Genomic DNA, 19,626 nt, shown 5'->3' on the forward strand with positions numbered 1-19,626 from the left:
AGGCACCTTTGCAGATCTACTGCACGTGTGCATCACAGTAGTATCTGCTTGTGTCACTTTGTAACACTCACATGTGCGTTAGTTTAGTATTTTACCCTGTCAGCACCACACAGCCAAACCAGCTACAAAGGGACCGAGCCAGATGCTCATCCTCTATGTTGCCATAGAAATATCTAGTAAATCCCAATTCCAGGGCTAATCATTCACACTCACAGATACTCAACTTGCATCCATAAAGGTTAATCATTAAAGGTTCTGCAAGAACTGGATGTGGCTTTTGTATTAAAACCCAATTATGTGAATGTCTAGCATTTAATAATTACACCTCTTACCTTTCATTAAGCATATAACAGTCCTGATCCAAAACCCACTGAATTCAATGGAGAAACTCTCACGGACTACAACAGGTTTTGGATCAGACTCAGTTATCTGGGCAGTCTCTCCTACCCACCCACAGTGGGTAATTGTAAACACCAAGACGTACAATTTGATGCAGAGCAGAAAGTAGCATCAGTAAGGGCCATGTGCCAAAATCCAGCTCTTCGCCTCCCAACTACTTTTGTGATATATACAACAATGCTCAAGAGTAGAAACAAAGACAGGACAGAAAATGCAGTTGCAAAATGGCCGTTTATTGCCTACAGAGGGAAATAAAAGTACACAGGTGCAAAGAAATAAACAAGCAGATATTTAGCCCTATACACATCATATGTGATCAGTACCCAATCTGTGTAATGGGAAAAAACAAAGGATTTTGTCATTTGATCTGACAATAATAGTTCAAGGTTTTCAGCACCTCCCTTCTGAGCTGCCATAAGATTAAAAAGGCAAGACCGCTTAGTACTGTTACTATCTTCATTTTGTATTGTTCACATTTTTTTTTGGTAAAAGTAAAACCTCTATCTCTTGCATGTACATGTTGTACAGTATATATTGCGCAAAATACCTCAACTGAGCTGTGTAAGAGTTCCCACCTCATTGACTGGTAAACTAACAAACAAAACAAAGAGCTGGTGATTTCTGTCAGACAGTCTCACGATAAAAAGTAGAATTATGAATGACGTGGAATTCAATGGATTAGTTCAGTGAAGTCAGTTGAAGCTACAATTGCATGGCACTTTATTTCTTTTAAAGAAAAAATTTAAAATAAAAGATCATTTGCATTTTTAAAAATTACTTAAATTTGGAGAGAAAGAACGGATTGTTTTGGAGGAAGGCCAATAGTTTTGCAATTATTCTGTGGGAAAAGTTGAATAAGCTTTTTTGCTCAGGTCTAAAATCGACTGCTTTGCTTTTCAACCATTAGATGAAGATGTTTATACACCCTCATGGAGTTTCAATGAGACACCTGAACTGTATATGAAACAAGGTTTTCAGAATTTAAAGGTTAGAGGAGAATATTTTTCTTATGAAAATGTAATTGGCAGGATTCACAGTAAAGCAAATCTCCCTACAGATTCCCTCAGTTGGCACTTATTTATGATTATATGGTTAAGCAGGTTATATTTGAGGCAAGAGGCCCATTTAACCTATGGCTCTGTGTATTACCAGAAAGGAGAAAAACCAGAATCCAGTGGTTCATTTTTTGAAAACTTTTCCAGAATCCAGGAATTTTGCTGCATTAGGACAACTGTACAGAATCTCAAAAGTGCACTCCTAGAAGCTGGTGTTTAAGAAATTTGCAGTTCAATGCAGACTGTGAGCCTGACCTGGTTCCCATTGCAGTCAAGGCGAAACTCAAATAAGACCTCAACAGGAGCAGGATTGGCACTTAATTAATTTTTCCTATGTGCAATAATGGAGCTGTTCAAATGCAGAGCTGAGTCAGGAATCGGGAAAAGTTTGCTTCGTTCGAATTTTCATAAAGTGGGAAAACTGTATTTTAACAGATTTATACAGAAAAATTATAGTGCAGTTTCTGATTACCCAGACACAGTTGATGTACCTAGGAGCATTATACTCCCATTGTCTAGTTCACAAAAAAAGAAAAAAAGGAAGTAGTAAAGCCTGGGCTCATATCACCACCGATCCAGTCAAACGTATGGGTTTAGTGAATTACAGGCAAAAAGTTTGATAACATGGTGCACACAACACTTTAATTGCTTGGAAAAACCATACTACACAATAATTAACAATGGAAAACAAAGCCAAAATAATATTAACAATGTCACTTGTAAAGAGAGCCACCATGATTCTTTGCTTTAAAACAAAAACAAATACAGAGACAAATAAGAACTTGGTAAATGTCTTACTCTTGGAAACAGTTTAACAAAGGGATGAGACCAAGTAATACCAGAATCACTCCACCTCTCACTACTAAAACAGTGAAGGACTTTGCAAGCTAAACACACTGTACTATGCTGAAAAGAGTCATATCACTTGGCATGTTTTGCCATCAAAATTGTTCAAATACATTATGTTAAAATACAACTGTATTTCCCCAACTTCACTTATTTTAGAATCTACATCAAGAACAGGAGTCCCTGAAGTATTCTATCTTCCAGCCAAACAAATCCAGCCAAGTTTACTCTGTTTACCATGTTTTAAGATTAGCTAAGATGTTAGTCACTTTTCTAATCGCTTTCAAAGACAACCTCCTCAACTTTATCATTTTTTCTCCCGGTGATTTTAAAAGTAAATAAAGTCTGGTAAATATCAGTACAAAATGTCTTCACTACTACACAGGATAAAGATGCACCAGTTTAGAGTTCAGCATTTTAATCCCCCCCCCATCCGTTATAACGGTGCTTGTAAAACTCATTTTAAAGTATTTATATACTTATGAAAGTTATTTCTCTGCTGACACTTGGCATAAAGACTCAAGAAATGTTTTGGGTTTTTTAAAGCTGTTAATGTATAAAACTTTTTATTTATTTATTTATTTTTACAGTATTCTTGTAAAATATTTACAAATCTAACATGAAATGACTTTCACATTATGAATTTAGCAGGCCCAGACCTTAACAGTGCACTTTTCGCTGTTGCCAGCGTTCAGCTAACTTATTCAGCTATTTTTAATAATCTCTTTAATGTCCCCCGTCAGGTACTAGCAAATTGAGTCATCTGTACAAGTAGTGGTGATTAAAGCTTCCCTATGTTGCTCTGCCAAGACATCTCAATGCTGTTCTGGACAGACCACCTCTACAGGAAAGAGGAAGTTGCATGTGTTCAACCAATGATATTTCAGACTGTCAATCCAGATGTTAAATTTTTAGCAGGGATGGTGGTTTTATAACCTGGACAATTGCGGTAAAATCCTTCCCCTACTGAAGTCAGTATCAAAACTCCCATCATCTTCAGTGGGGCCAGCACTTCTCCCTTGGTGTCACTTCTCCTAGCAGGCAACTCATTTGATGAATATTATGTAAAAGCAATCACATCTGAAATGGTAATACAGGTAAACAGCTCGCTATCCCATTACCAATCTCTCAAACTATGCTGTCCGGCTCCATGTTTTTAAAAGGACTGATTTTAGCTTAATGGCTTCCTACTGCAGACTGATAAAACAGATCAAGTATTTGATGGACCATTCAGGTTCCTAAGTGTATATTTACACAATACTGTACACATATTGAGTCATTCACAAAATTCTAGGAGAGTTTTCGATTGTATTCAAACTTCAAAGGATCAAATCACAAAAAGAATACAGAGAGCACTGAAGCTCTTAAGAGTAAGGCAATTTAAACTTTAACACAAGCAGGACACGTCACTTTCCTTGCTTAGTCATGCTTAGACATCTCATAACAGTGAGACATGCTCCAAGTACGTATGTTTCAATCTGTCCTCTCCCAATACAGAAGATGAAGTGTCATTCCAGAAGGTAATTTTAAAGTGTAACATTTGCTTGTTTTTGTGAAGTTAGATCTTTGTAAATAAAGAAGAATATCTACATGGCAGTACAGAATAACTGATACTAGATTAACCATGTAAATATGTACAATACTCAAGCCATTAAAAAAACATTTCTTATTTGAAGATTAATGACTACTACAACTTCCTTTTTAAATGGATATGAATTTGAGGCTCTCTCAAACTAATCCTTTGTGATATTTAAATAGCAATCTAATCAATATTGTTTGATAATTAGTATTAAAAATCCTCTTCCACTCCTAAATCTTGTATGCCAAGTATCTTGCCAAACCAAGTTTTGATGCCGAAAGCCAAGAATTATAATAGAAATGTTGTCACTTCAGTTGCTGGGTTTAAATCTGATCTTTGATATTAACTGCCCACACTTTCAACTTCTCAGTTTAACAGATTATGGAAAGAGTATTACTAATGCACTAGTGATTTAGAAATCTTTGAACAGATGTAAATGCCCAAAGTTACCCACCATATTTTCCTCGTATATTTTGTGCTACCAAAACAGAGTAACCTTGAATTTAAACTAGCTTTTATAGCTGGTCTCCTCTCTATACTCCACACCTGCGATCCCCTCACCAAACTTAATCCCTGTGGAATCAAGTGATATGAGCCTTTAATATCTTTTAATTTACTCCCTTGTGATTTAGGTCAAAGTCTTCAGAAATAGGTGCTGAAAGTTAAGCTCCTAAAATCATGTTCAGACACCACAATGTAATGGGACTGGATTTTCAGAAATTGTGAAGTAAATGGGAACTACAGGTGCTCAGCACCTTGGAAAAACAGGCCACTGTAATTCAGGCATCTGGTCGTGACCCTGGAAGGAGGAGCCTAACTCAAAAGCACCCAGGATGGGAGATTTTTCAGACTCTCTCAGCACCGGCCTGACTCTGTCCCCATTGAAGTCAATGGTGAAACCCTGGGAACAGAGTTAGGCCAACCCTGGGGTAGGTACTTTTGAAGATTTTAAGGGACTGAAGATTTTGGCTACGGTTTATAAACATAGGATAACAAGGAGTAGTCGGAACCAACAAGAAAAACGGTTTTATATTTCTGCTGACTAGAAACAAGAGTGGCTTCAAACACATAGTAAGCTTACTGCTAAAATGAAGTATTTTCTTGATGAATGCTAGAAACAGAAAGAAAGAAAAAAAAAAAAGCTTTGAACAAGGCAAATGGGAAGAAAAGCTGGTCTCAGAACCCATTGTGCCATACCTGACTTCAACGTGTGGTACACAAAATGTTCACACTCCTTACATCAAAATAATGAAACAAAAATATTCAGCTACATTGTACAAAAATTTTTTATATACACACAAAACCTCATATCTAACAGATTTACCATATCGAATTTTAAAAAGTTGCCTGTAGAATGGTGTTCGGTTTTTTTCTCTGCTTCCTTTAGGCAGTGCTGTTGCTTAAAAGTTGACACCAGGCACAATATATTTAAAACAAAACCAACTAAGCAAGGAGCAGTACATGAATTTGAACTTTTTTCTCCTGTGACCAGTCCTGAGGATGCTGCAGTGTTCCCAATGTTTAAAGCTATGAGACAAGCATCAATGATGGGGAGAGAGAATAATTGTGTGTATTTTGTTGTCCATTTATCTATAGTGAAATTAGTGATACCACTTTCCCAGATTCCTCTCCCCTGCCTGCTCCCCCTCCCAAGACAAATACACACATACACACCTTATAGGTACTGAGTTTTCAGTTTTCACAATCAGAAGAACCACAACTGCAGAAAATCTAGACTTTGTATGTGTAGGTTTTTGACTTAAAGTCATGAGTTTCCACCCATATGGTAATGTATGTCGACTTCTGGATAATGCGCACCCGTGTTTTTTTTTCTAAAGGTGGCATTAAACTTAAGTTTATCATTGACCGAGTTCCAGATTTTCTGTATTTTAAACAAAAACACTAAGGACAGCAGCATTTCTGATCACCTGAAATGGAAGCTCAATACAGATACTGCCCCTTCTGTTTAAAAAAAAAAAAAAAAAGGGGGGGGGGGGAGGCAATACAGCGAGGGGAGGGGAGGAGAGAACCACACACATGAAATTTGGGTAAACATGCTCAGGTGTGTGGGCCAACAAAAACAAACAATACCCATTTCAACATAAAAGCTTTTGTGCAACGTCAATTACTTTTTTAAAAAAATTACAGGATAACAGATATTTTGAAGAATGCATTTTGAAGCAGAGAAAACCCAATTAAACACCTTCCTGCAACAGAGTGCCTCAAATTAATTATGAATCAGAAGAAAATAAAATTTAAGCTGTTTCTGTTGCCCAATTTTTTTATTTTCCCCCAACACTACAAAAGATTGTGTTGCTTTTTTTAAATCGATTTATAAACAGGCTCCTCTGCAGTTCATATACAATCATAGGTGAACTTGAAATTCCATTTTATACAAACATCTCAAAAATATTGGGAGTGAAGTATGGTAGGAAATATTGCTCACATTGCTAGTTAACATGCGTGTATGAAAGGAGGAAAATGGTTTGTTAGTGCATATCTCCAGAGCAGAGAACCCATCCCTCCAAAAGAAAAACAAAAAAAGAATACAGTAGCTGATTACAAAAAGGTAATGTCCACAAAATTAAGTTTTTCATGCTATTCTACTTTCCAGTACTATACACTACTTACTTTTTCAATTTATATGCATGCCTAGGCCTTGAACACTTGAGGTATATAAAAAGAGATACCTGCACCTAGAGGGAAATCTTTAAAAGGGCTTTTTTTATTTATTTATTTTTTTGATTGATTGTTTGGTTGGGTTTTCTTGTGCTGCACAAAATTTTTTATTTATATTAAATTTCACTCAACTACAATAACTTCCAATTTTATATTGGACGACGGGTGATGCCTCCATTTCAAGGCACTTTTTTGAAAGGGAGTTGTGGTTTCATTGAACCAACTGCTGCATCCCATCCCACCCCCGAACAAATACAGGGAACATTTTCTACTAGAGCCTAATTTTCTATGAATACAATAAAGAAGGAAATGTATAATTAAAGAATGGTGGAACAGGCTAAAGTATTAGTTTTGCAAGGCAGAAGATTGCTTCTTAGTATTTAAAACTAATTTAACAATTTAAATGTGACCGTTTTTAAATCTATGAATGAGACATAAATATAGGCTATTTATCTGTTTAAAAATTTCATTCACATACATGGAAAAATTCTTTTTTATTAAAAATATCACATTTTGAGACTAGAAACAGTAAAGTGCATGAAAAGTTTAAAATATAAATTCAAGAAAATCTTATAGCAGCAAAAAAGCAGAATAAAGAAAAACTTAAAAACACAGACACAACCTTTTCCTATTACGGTGCCATATATATATATTTTAAACATTAAGCAGCCAACCAATTTCTTTCAGAAAATTGCATTATGTTTACTGCCTCTTGAGGCACAACGTTTTGAACTGGTGCCCCCTAGCGTGCAAAAAGAAAGATTTCCAACACAGCTAAAGAGCGTTAACCGTTGGGAATGAACCAGCAGCTTTTTAATTCAACCTTGAAGGAAAACAGAAACAAAAGTATTAAAAGCATACGATGGCTATTTGGCAACTAGGGTCAGGAAAAATAATCCAAGGAATGATTATGGCTACCACTCTCTCCCCCACACAAAAAAGCACCTAGAGAGCTATCTAACCTTCACTTTGGAGATAGAAGTAAGATCATTTCCAGAGGGTTTTTTTTCCCTGTACCTTAGCTTAACCAGTACCTCCAATCCAAAGTTTATCATTTTTGCAATTTAACATTAGAAACAGAAAAGCTACAGATTGAGTTGGAACGTATTTGCTCTTCCAGAACCCACCAATAAGAAAACTTGCAGCTGAATTTTTAAGTGCAAGTTCTTAATTTTATGTTTCTAAATCTTGTTCCCATCACAGATTGTCAAAGTAGGAAGAGTTCTCTGTTAGACCTCTCAAAACAGGCCATCAGTTTAAATTCCTGAATTTCCTAACCAGAAAGAGCTCCAAGAACGTTACCACCATGTTGTCTGCCAACCAAGAGTTCTATGTGGCATTAAATGCTCAGGTCCAAATTCTCTGATGGCATAATTCCATTGTAGTCAATGGAGTTGCACCAGGAGATAATTTAGTCTTTCAATAAGTAAATGCAGCCCATTTTTGGTTTTCCAGTATCAGCTAGTGGGGACGGACGGACAACGGACTATACTGTTAATAATTTACAGTTAAATATTAAGTGCTTTGCTAACATGCAAAATTAATATTGGATGCAGAACCTAGATCTCCATTTTGAGTTCAGTAAAATAGTATTTCTAATTATTCTCCCTTACAACTGAAACAGATTGAAGTATTGTATTTATCAGTTCGTTTTTGTTTTTGTTTTTTTTAAAAAGGAGGAGGATTTGTTGTGCTGTGATTTGGAGGAAAGCATTAATTTTAAATAGATTATGATGCAAGTTTTGAATCTGATTTGCCCATTTTATAAACACAGCTTTCTAATGAAACAGTAAGCTTACCAGTTTAAAAATTAAATTAAAATCCTGGAAAGGGAATAATACTTTGGTTCCAGCCCTAGTGCCAAATGATACCAACATGCACCAAAATGTGCAAAATCTCATATCAAAACACACAATGAAAGGAGCTTGAAGAAGCAGCTTAAGGTTGGCCATACTTCACTCCTACATACTTTGATTTACAACTGTACAGGTCCATAACAACAGGTCCCAGCCCTCAAAGGGGCAGGGCTCCACTACCTCCTGTTAGGTAAGTGTACACCGTTGACAAGAGGCAGGAGCGGAGGATGGAGTTCGAGCTGTGTTAACAGTGAGAAGTGGTCTGAAGGGATGTGAGGGTGTGGACACCCAGTGATGTTGTTCTCAACCAGCCACTGAGGATCTAAAGGCCCCAGGACACCAAGCACGTTCATATGAGTGTTGGAATAGAAAATGTAGTCAATCACACCCTAAAGGGAGAGAGAAACATTCTGTTAAAACGATGACAGGTCACAAGTGATAGTTTAACACTTTCCTAAGATGTATTTGACACAGTTGTACACACTTGCTAGCTCCCCCTCCTTGATATTAAGAGCATGTTTTTTCAATTCACAGGATGTGCAAGGTGGCCAAATTAGTGCTGTCTTTCTAAATATCTTTACTTTACTTTAACTGTGCATTACCAGTCAATGAACATATTTTACATTTAATTTACTTTAAAATATATTATCTGTGCATAATTTTAGTATTTAAATAGTTCCTCACAGACAAATTTCCCTTTTTGTGGCTGCTACTGTTCGGCTGGAGACAGTTTTCTGGCGGCTGCACACTTGGCTACATTTTCATGACTGTAACTTTGCAAAGTTATCGATAAGATGAAGTAACTCAATGTGAAGCTTTTTACATGTGTTTAGAATTTCCAGAATATCGCAGAATGGAGCAAACACTGACTAGACATCCTGTAGAACAGTTTTTCCTGTCCCTAATAAGGCAGATTTTGGGGGAAAGCGTTTGACATTCATTGTTCAGACATCGTCACACCACCAGCTAATATGACCACCTTAACTTCTGCAGCCATGAGGTTGGCTCTAGAGGAAGTATTCCATCTTCCTCATAACAAAAACATGGAGCATAAGTTATAGTCAAATTCTTAGATGCCAACTCTGCACGTTAAGAAGCAATTTTTTCAGTCCTCTAGAAACTTACACTCCATCTTCTTTGTACTGTTTCTTGGAGTACAAAGAGATACTGGAGATATCTCAACAGTTCACAAAAGAAGTCAATTTTCAAGTATTAAGAGCTGAGCCACCAAATAATAGTGACCACAATGTAATTAAATGCAACAATCTAAGCGGAAGGATGGTACCAAAAAGCAAACAAAACACAGTGACACTAAACTTTTGAGAAGAGAGAAGGCAATAAAATGAGGGGACTAGTCAAAAAAGCTGCAAAAATCAAAAGTAAAGAAAACAAAATCCTTAGATTTGTTCTGAATGTTACCTAAGGATAGAACAGTCTCAAAAGGCACACACAGTGCTGAACAAGAAGAGAAGCAGAAAGGTGAGCAGTAAGCCAGTATGGCTCGATAGCAAGGTCCAAGAGATTATTCAAGACAAGTAGATGTCCTTCAAAATTTGGAAACCTACACCTAGTAAAGGATTAAAAGAAGCATAACTACAGTAGGCAATAGGCAAGAAGGAAATTCAGAGGGATTAGATGGAATTCAAAGACAAATAGTTAAAAGGTATAACAAAAAATTCTGTAAAAATATCAGGAGCAGGAAGCCTGTGAAACAATCAATCAATCAAAGGTTGCTGGATCACCAGATTAGAGAGAGTAATTAAAGAAGATAAGGAAATCAGTGAGAAGCTAAAATGATTTTTTTCATACAACAAGAACAAGCAAACTTTCAATGAAATTAAAAAGTGGCAAATTCAAAGCCTTTAAAATAAAGTACTTTTTCACACAACATGTAATTATACTGTTAAACTAACTGCCCACAGAATGTCATTGAGGTCAGTAACTTGGCTTGATTCAGGAAGAGATTGGACATTTATATGGAGAAAAAGAACATCCAAAGTTATAATAGTTAATGCTAAAAAATAAATTCTGGAAGAGTTATTTAGACTCATGCTTCAGGGGTTAAGCCCACCTTTAAAATATTTTAGATTAGGATAACACCTAATGTTGGAGGGGCAGATTATCCTACATCTGCCTGCTACAAGGTTCTTACAGCTTCCTCTGAAGCATCTAGTGCTGACCACTCTCAGACAGAACAGAGGACTAGATGGACCTTGAGTCTGATAGAGCATGGCAATTCCCACAGTAAGAGAAATTAAATTCAGTAGATCATCCCTTACTTTGAAATCAAAGGTGTAATTGGTGTAAGGCATCAAGTTGTTTTCATAGGCGCTCTTGAGCTGGAAGCCATGCGTGATTCTTCCTTCAGAAGCCCCATTTTTTCCACTGCCGCTGAAGTTCATGAGACATTCATTGTAACGCAGCTCTTTGAAGTCCTTATGGTTGTCAGCTACTATGCCATTGCTTAAGTACTCCACAACACCTGTTTGCAAAACAATGATGCAATTAGTAGTTTTAATTAATTATTGAAATACAACATGTATCATATTTAAATACCTTACGTTAAGAACCATGTTGAAAGACCATGGTCTCCAAATAAGTGCATATATATCAGCCAGTTTTTTCTTTTTTAAGTCTCCTTTAGTGAGGTCTGACTTCCTGAGTGCATCTATATAATGAAAGGGTTCACCACCATCTTTGACAGCATAAGCATTTCAAAACCCTGAGCACAGTAAGAATACTAACCGTACTGTGGCAGCCAGCACTAAGAGGAAGTTTTCTTGTATATTTCTCATCGATTAGAGTTAAATATCAGAAGTACTACAGTATATCCATCTCAAGTTTCTGCCCTCATTTTATTTTGTCAGCTTTTCACCCAGAGTGCAATAAACCATGAACTCCAAATTCCTAAATATTACCACTCCTCAAGCTCTTAATCCAAAACAGGCATACCACACTTCTGATACATAATAATTGTTACTAATGTATCAAACTTGAGTTGAAATATATCAACCCTAGATCTTTTTATGCTTTTTTTTTAATTGTACTCAATATTTACCAAATCTTGCACATGACCAATACTTAAAGTGCTAACAACATACTGAAAGGTATTTGATATCTACTCAAATAGAGGAGTTATATTAACTGGTTTGGGAATTTTGAACCACAAATGGATTTTATTAAGAAAGCTTTCCACAATAATAATAATAATGGATATACTGGCATACCATGCAAATGTCGGCTGGAAAGTGGACTCAAATATTCTAATAAAAATCAAAAGTGAAAAAAGACAATAGTAAAAGTGATGAACCATTTCTAAATACCTGAATCGGGCAGTGAGTTAAGATCCGCACACAGCACCAGAGGGATAGAATTAGGATCTGCTGTTGGACTGCCAGGCCTTATGGAGGCTTTCTCAAGGACATTTTTCAGTTCTGAGACAAACATCATAGTCTGAATGAGTTTTACATCTGAGTATTCAGGGTCCCAATGCATGTGGGCATTTGCCACAATAAGCAACTGTTTGTCCACAGCATGAAGCGGCTTCATACCTGGATTAAAAAAAGTTTTTAATGAAAAGTCAGTTAGGTGAATGTATTAAATTCCACCTCGTTACAGATAATGCAAAATTACTGCCACTCCTGTATCAGCTAGAAATGTAGATAAATTGAAAAGAAATACTCCTACTTTCACAACTGGAAAAAAAGGTAAGTCTCACAACAAATTAAATAAAGCTCTAACCCACACTAACAATACATTTTGTTTCACATTAACTTTATTTGGTTACAAGTCTCATAATATGAACTTTTGAATATATGAGGCAAATGGTGACTGGAAAGACTATTAACTGTCTAATCTGAGAGAATTAGAACAACTCCTAAGTGTACTAAAGAAAGGATATTAAATTAAGTGTCAACTATAATTCATGCTATGTCTTCCAAACACTGGTACAATTATGTGAATTACTCACAGCACCAGATAAAAGCTCAAACAACAGCAGTGACAAAATTACTTACCCATTTAGCAGTGCAATAAGCACTGCTGTGTTGTATACCACCACTTCAGCGAGAGCACAGACCGTCTTTGGAATACACTGCTTGGAAATTCTGCACCCTTGGCAACTCACCCCATTGCTATCATCATAATTTGCAGCCTCCCCCTCAATGGGATAATTTTTCAGGGTAGCAGTAGGTCTGACAATTTATCAATCCTCAACTACTAGAGGGGAACCACCTGAATTTTGGGTTCTCTTAATAGAATAAAATTAAAGCAGAGAAAGCCACCTGAAATTCCTCACCATTCAGTGTTTTAATATAGGAACGCAGAAGTTTTTCAGACTGGTTCTTACCTATTGGTATAGCAATTTGTTCGCTAAACAAAAGGCCAAGCTCTTGGTTAGGGTCTACTGCTGAAACAGTACAGCTAGGGCTTTTACTTTCCTAAGAACTGAGAGACTGCAGACTAGATAGGAGATGAAGTTACAGAAAAAGACTCTTCCTGTATTGCAATTAGAGACTGCCTATTAATTTCAGGGCTATATAAAAAAGGCCACAAAATTGGAAGGTGACAAAAAAGAGTCATGTGATTCTTTGAATGACATTTGTGAGACATCACTAATTAATCATCCTTTATTAAAAAACTGTTTGATAGCCAGTTAGGAACATCAGCACTGCCACAGAGATGCCGTGAAGGATTAAATAAAGAGGAAAGAGACATCACTAACAGCTATTGGGAGAGAGAGAGAGGTCTGTACTCCTGTCTGGGAAAAAGTGAAGTAAAATCAACGTAGGAAAGACTGAGAGTCTTGAGTAGAATACTAAATGCCTGACGCTCCTCTTATAACTTCTTGATGTGAAACAGTGAAAATATATTTTTCAAAACAACTTGTGTCATACCTAATCTCAGAGTGACCAAGAAATTTCCCATTTTATAAGAGCTTTCATCAAAGTAGTCTACTGAACAGTGCTCCCTTGCAAATGTTTGGCCAAGGATCTTATATGCAGTAATATCTTACACAACTAGTCTACAGAGGAGCAATTCACTTAAAAAAAAAAAATGTACATCTAAACAAATACTGCCCATTATCAATACATAGGATAGCAGTGGTGGTTATACTGACCTGCTCCAAATAATTCTTTGTGCACCTCTAACACCACAGCAACTCCAATGTTGTCCTTTGTCATCACTCTGTTTAACATAGCTTCTGAACCTTCAGAGTTCGCCATTGCCACCTGGTTAAACTCCACTGTGTGCTTCTGCACCAATGTAAATCTGAGTAAAGACAAAACACACAGCAACTCGTACAGCATTATCCATAACTAGGCAGTTGCATTAAAAACATTTTAAAGTTTACCATAAACATCCAATTTATTATTCTCTGTGTAGTTCCCAAAGCCGCCAAATGAGGGGCCTATTGTCACTCACTCTCAGACACTCTAAAAGGCTGTCCTGCCCCTAAACGCATACAACCTAAAAAAAGGCCAGGGAAAATGAAGGATGGATAAGGTAAAATATATGCAATCTATTTTCAGAGGTTTGGTTTGTTTTAGCTATACCAAGGAAAGTTGGCTACACGTAGGGTCAGATAGACAATTATATGATGTCTCGGATTTCTTATAGGTGTCATGGTAAAGATGAGTGTTGAGGTTTGTTCTTAGTGTCTCTGTGCGTCCATCTCTAACAGACAACCCTTATCCAAAACTACCTGAGCCATTCCAAACATGGAACATTTCAACCCAAAAAGGCAAACTTTTTTTTTAAAAAGGTATGAATTGTAGTTACAATGGAAGCATCACATAACCTTAAATTATGGCAGGTTATAGCCACCAACACACTATAAATCAGGGAGAATAAAGTCTCACTGATGCAAGATGTGCAAAATCTCATGAATCATTTGCCAAAGGAGGAAAAGGATTATGTGCAGCGCTGCTTTCCCCACCCGACCTACAGTTTCTGGTATTTACAGCACAAAACTATAGCTCTCTTCACAAAACAGAGATTACAAAAGAGTACCCACTTTATAGTCAGAATACAGACGTGGGCCTAGGCCTGCAACAAACCTCTAGATGTAAAACTATACAGGCAAAGACAGAGATTATGCAGATGTTAGAAATTTAGTATCAGTACAGTGAAGCTATTCCATTAATTCAGTTCATATCCCTTTCTTGGAGGGAAATATTTTACGTATAATCTGAAAGGTACCATTGTAAGTACACCACTAACAGAAGCAACAGTTCCGTAGTCTGACAATGAAAGAAATGTACTTCACATTAATTTCAATTTTTAGCTTTAAAGCATACTAATTTGGTTGCCACCCATTGTAGCAAACTGATAGTTTCATTAATTTTTTTTCAGACCTAAGGAAAAATGTTTCCAGTAGCTGCAGTTTGATTCTTTACATTCATAAAAAAAGAAGGTCTCTGAAGCTGCCCCTTACTTTTCAGTTTTGAAGAATATTGCACAGCCGTCCACATGCTTTCTCTCCTGCTCAGACATGATTTTGGCACGTGACTTTGGAGAAAAAAATCCATCATACCCACGCTCTTTTAATGCTGGCAGAAAGAGGGTGAAGTATTGCTCTGTTTCCACTTCCTGGAATTGAATACAGTTAACATGACAAAGAAGAAGAAAATTAGTGACAGGTTAGTAAAATAAGTAAATGCTCCCACCACTCTATGTACACAACCAATACAAGCATATGTTGCTAAATAACTTATTGCCCAAACCATACATTTATGTTGCTTACACAGAACATTTTACACTAGTTCTCTGATGTATGATAAATAGATTGGGATTCCTGGACATCAAAATTAAAAGGAAGATTTAGAAGGAAAAGTGGCAGGTGTATTTTGAGAAGCTGTCCTGAACATCAACAGGAAACCACACCAGTTATTTTTGACAGCTAAAAAGTGAATTCTCTCCTAGGTTAAAAAGTCTTATTATGCAGAAGCCATTAGTGTTTGGCTTGGTGAGCTCTCTTACTGAAGGGTTCTCCCCATTCTAGAAAAATGTAATTTCTTGGAGACCAAACACCACTACTACTCAGCTTGTGTCAGCTTTTTAATTCAAGCGGCTATTCTCTTCTTCCTGTGTGATGGTTTTTATTCTTATAATACACTGTATCTTGTTTAAAAACAAAAACCAGATAATCTTTAAAGCCAGCACCACTTAACTGTACTCAATGCTTAGGATAAACTCCTACCAACATGATAGCAACCCAATATGTCCCAATTCAGCAAATCACGGCTTAACTTTTAACTGTGTGTGTAGTCCTCTTTGATTTCAACTGGACTGCTCACATGCTTGAAGTTAAGCATATACACAAGTACTACGCTGGATAGGAGTCACAGCAGGGGATTGGAGGAAACAGCTTTTTGGTTAAAACACAATTTCTTCCTTTACTCAGTAAAGCCTGTTGATGTATAACAACCCAAGTAGTAAAATATTTAGGAGCCTTATAGATAATAAGTAGACATTCTAATGCAAGGTATGTATTAGTTCAGCTAGTTTTCTATCATTTTAAAATGACAACAAGGTAACTATGCACACATTCTGTAACGATCACTTTGAGGTTCACCATTAACAATTAGGATAAAAAGCTTTGAACAGAATATTGGCTCAAAAGGTATTCTTCTGTTTTCAGATAAAAGCCAAAAAAGTGTTGTTTTGTTACTGTTACCTGAAGACTAATGATATCTGCATCCCAGTTCACGATTTCTTCCATGATTCCCTTTTTTCTATACTCCCAATTTAATGCCCAGGACGGGCAGTAGCCATATAGCTGCCGGGTGGCATATTTATCACATAACACATTGTAACACATCACTGTGAATGAAGCTAGAAGGAAACATAAGGGGGATTACTTATGAATATAGATAAAACATAGTATCTTTTCTTAAGATACCTATTATTGTATGTTACATCCCCTATGTTGGGGAGTAAGTCAATATCTAAATAAGAGCACTGGGTTTTCCCCCCTAAGAGTTTAATTAACTGGAGTCATAGAATCAACAACTGGCATACAAGGCTAAACTCTGGGGAAAAACCTCTCACTTGCATGTGCAAAATATGCATCTGTTTGTGCAAAAGGTAATTGTTCACAGAGTTCTTAGTTGCTTAGCCTACGTTTGCACTATTATCCATTTTGGGCATACTGAAGCCTGGAAACAACTATTGTTAAAATAAAGTACAGTGGTTGGTGCATACATGCATCTCCCACTGACATCAATGGGAGTTGCAAACGAAACAGATACGTCAATCAGGTCCCTATTTTAGGGTTTGTTTTGCACTTTTGTGACTCAGCACGAATCTGGAGGAGCCAATGGGTCTCTACAGGATTTTTGATTGGGAAAAGCAAGGAATATAGCAGAAATAATTGCTAACTGAGCCGAGAGCTAATATCTATTGCTTTAGCTACTTTAAGGAGGCAGGAGATTAATTTGAAAACAAACAAAAGGTTAAACAGCACAGGAAGTTGATGTATGCATGCCCAGCAGAAGGCTAAGTATAGCAGAAATGTCATGAATAACCTTTTTGGAGAAAACACTGACAATGTTCTATCCATATTATGGAGAGTTACAACTATAAACCTGTTAAAAAAAGAAACCTTAACAGAGTCACTGGCAGCCTTAATTATTCACTCCACTAAGGCACAGTTGCGATACTGTGCATCTGAAGCCCCCTCATTCTCTGGAGACCCTATCGTGTTATCACTAAAGTAATGCATTTCGGTTTGAACAGAAAGAAGTATTCGTGTTCTAAAACAAGCAATTTTATTAACAAGAAAAAAAGAAGGAGAGAGAGGAACTTGTACTGGGCCAAGGAAAGCCGTTCCATTTAAAAAATTTTTTTTTAAGTGGATGTTTGCAGTTCAGTACAAACAGCAGCAGAGGTCACCAAACTAACTTCAGTACCAGGCATTCCTGTGCTTCTCTTATTGCAGATGAAGAACCCAAGGGAGCAGAGAGAAGGAAAGGGAAAAAACACACACACACAGATCCAAGGGCTTCTGGAACTACATTTAGTTGCAGTTTAGAGGCATTGCCTGTGGTTATTTGTGTGCAGTTATTTTATGATTTTCACTATTTCTCTGAAATGGCCATTAAAGTTTCCTTGGTTTAAGTCAAACTGAGTTTGGTATCTGCCTTATCAGGGCAGTCACTGGCTGTACACCTAGGACACACTGAACTCTGACCTTGGGAAGGTAACTGCTTTTGCACCAAGTGAAAAGCACAGGCTAAGGCTGTGGTATTCTTCTCAAACGGTGTCACAAAACACCTAGAGGGGGCCATTGTGGGCACAGGGAAGAACCCAAGACAGCAATATATGTTCACGGCTATTTTTTTAAACTTAAATGCGCTGTATGATTTAGAGATTGCTGCAGTCAGTTAGCAATAATCTAACTAGATCTTGGCCATAGAATAAATTGTAGAAAGTTTAAAAATATATTGTTATTTTTAGACTGACCCATATTTTAAAAACAAGACTTATGCTTAATACTTTCAGTGAAGTACAAACATTTGAAGTGTTTTTCAAATGTCAGCAAAGCATTGACGGAAAAGGAGGGAGAAAGGCCACAAAATTACCTGAGGGCAGAATTTGGTCTCGTTCTTTTAAAGTAATCCACGGCCTTGAAGGCAGCTGCTCTGGATGAACTGAAATTACAAGAGTGATTAATTTAATTTAGGGTTTATAAATATCTATGGAAGACACTATCTTAACTTACAATCAAGCTGATGGCTCAGCAGCATTGCTCCATACTGTGCTAGACAAATCCAGGGAGGAGATATGCCCCAATCACATGAAATTCCAAAGGCTGTTTAGGCTCAAGGAAACAGAGGGGTATGAAAAGTCATACAAAGGCCTAAAAATTGTAAGCGCAATAAAATAGCAAATTCAGCAATCACATAGCTTCTCCATGGTTTCTCAGCACCTGAGAATCCTCTGTTGCTCTTAATATATCACAAGGCAGTCACTGAAACCCTTCTGCCCCACTGCGAAGTTGCCATTTGACCAAATTTTCTCATCTGGTATTGTTACTGAAATCCCTCTCCCCAGGGACCTTATTTACAACATAGTCAGTTTGCATGTACTGCATGGGTGGCAATAAAACTACAAAGGACTTTATCCAAGAAAAAATCCTTTTTTCAAAATGGTATTGAGGTAATTGTGTGTAACAATTTTACAACACATACCACTCAAGTCCAGGTGCGATAGATTGACTTTTCTTTACTCAATTTGCATATAAACTGCAGTTTCTAACAAACTGCACTAAAGAAAAGTTATGGAGTCATTAATGTTTAAAGAATGTCCTACCAAAAGTACCCCATAAATCTTACTAAGGTTTGTATTCAACCCTTCTTCAAAAAGACAAAGTCTTTTTGTAGACAGGACTACAAAGTAAATCTCTCAAATACACCAAACACTTTTAAAAAAAAACAAAACAACCTCTATTTCAGTTTATGTCCAAATATTTGGAGGAGGGAGAAGGGGGGAAACTGGACACAAGCTAAAATATTCAGCAGTGAATTAAGAGTGGCTAAGTTATAACCCCATAAGGACAGGATTTAAAACAAATGTGTGAGATTCTCACTCATAGTGGTATTTCTGGACTGAAGTTTATGAGCTCTTGAAATCATGCTGCTTGCCATCTGAATATAATAAGAGTGAAAAGTACCAAAATAGGAAACTGAAGCCCTCTGTTTACTAATAAGATCTAAAGCAGGGGTGGGCAAACTATGGTCCGCGAGCCACATTGGGTCCATCAGACCATTTAATCCGGCCCTCTGCTCCAGCCGGGGAAAAGGGTTGGGGGCTTGCCCTGCTCTGTGTGGCTCCCAGGAAGCAGCCAGTATGACTCCCCGTTCCAGTACCTATGTAGTACACAGAGGCATGGCCAGGCGGCTCTGCACGCTGCCCTGTCCGCAGGTGCCGACCCTGTAGCTCCCATTGGCCGCAGTTCCCGGCCAATGGGAGCTGCAGGGGTGGCGCCTGCAGATGGGGCAGCACGCAGAGCCGCCTGGCTGCACCTGGGAGCCAGAGGAAGCACATGCTTCTGGGAGCTGCTTGCAGTATGTTCCGCCTGGAGCCTCTGAGGCCCGCCTGTGGCCCAGCAGCCTGCCCCATCCCGGATCCTCATCCCGCCCTCCAAACCCCTCGGTCCCAGCCCTGAGCACCCTCCTGCATCCCAAACCCCTCGTCCCTGGCCCCACCC

At 37.5% G+C, this 19,626-nt stretch overlaps 1 protein-coding gene across 3 annotated transcripts in view; it reads right to left on the reverse strand.

Moving 5' to 3' along the window:
• Positions 1-611: 611 nt before the first annotated feature.
• The window catches only part of CNOT6L (CCR4-NOT transcription complex subunit 6 like), a 69,100-nt gene continuing 50,085 nt past the window's right edge, over positions 612-19,626 (reverse strand). For all 3 annotated transcript variants that reach the window (XM_073340454.2, XM_073340455.2, XM_073340453.2), the window contains 7 exons: positions 17,999-18,067; positions 16,093-16,250; positions 14,851-15,005; positions 13,534-13,685; positions 11,738-11,965; positions 10,694-10,896; positions 612-8,803 (listed from right to left, as the gene is read on the reverse strand). In XM_073340454.2, the coding sequence (XP_073196555.1) occupies positions 8,591-8,803; positions 10,694-10,896; positions 11,738-11,965; positions 13,534-13,685; positions 14,851-15,005; positions 16,093-16,250; positions 17,999-18,067 (1,178 nt within the window). In that variant the 3' untranslated portion in view covers positions 612-8,590. The remainder of the gene's footprint in view (positions 8,804-10,693; positions 10,897-11,737; positions 11,966-13,533; positions 13,686-14,850; positions 15,006-16,092; positions 16,251-17,998; positions 18,068-19,626) is intronic.

This window comes from Lepidochelys kempii, chromosome 4, assembly GCF_965140285.1.
Source record: "Lepidochelys kempii isolate rLepKem1 chromosome 4, rLepKem1.hap1, whole genome shotgun sequence".
Lineage (NCBI taxonomy): Eukaryota > Metazoa > Chordata > Testudines > Cheloniidae > Lepidochelys > Lepidochelys kempii.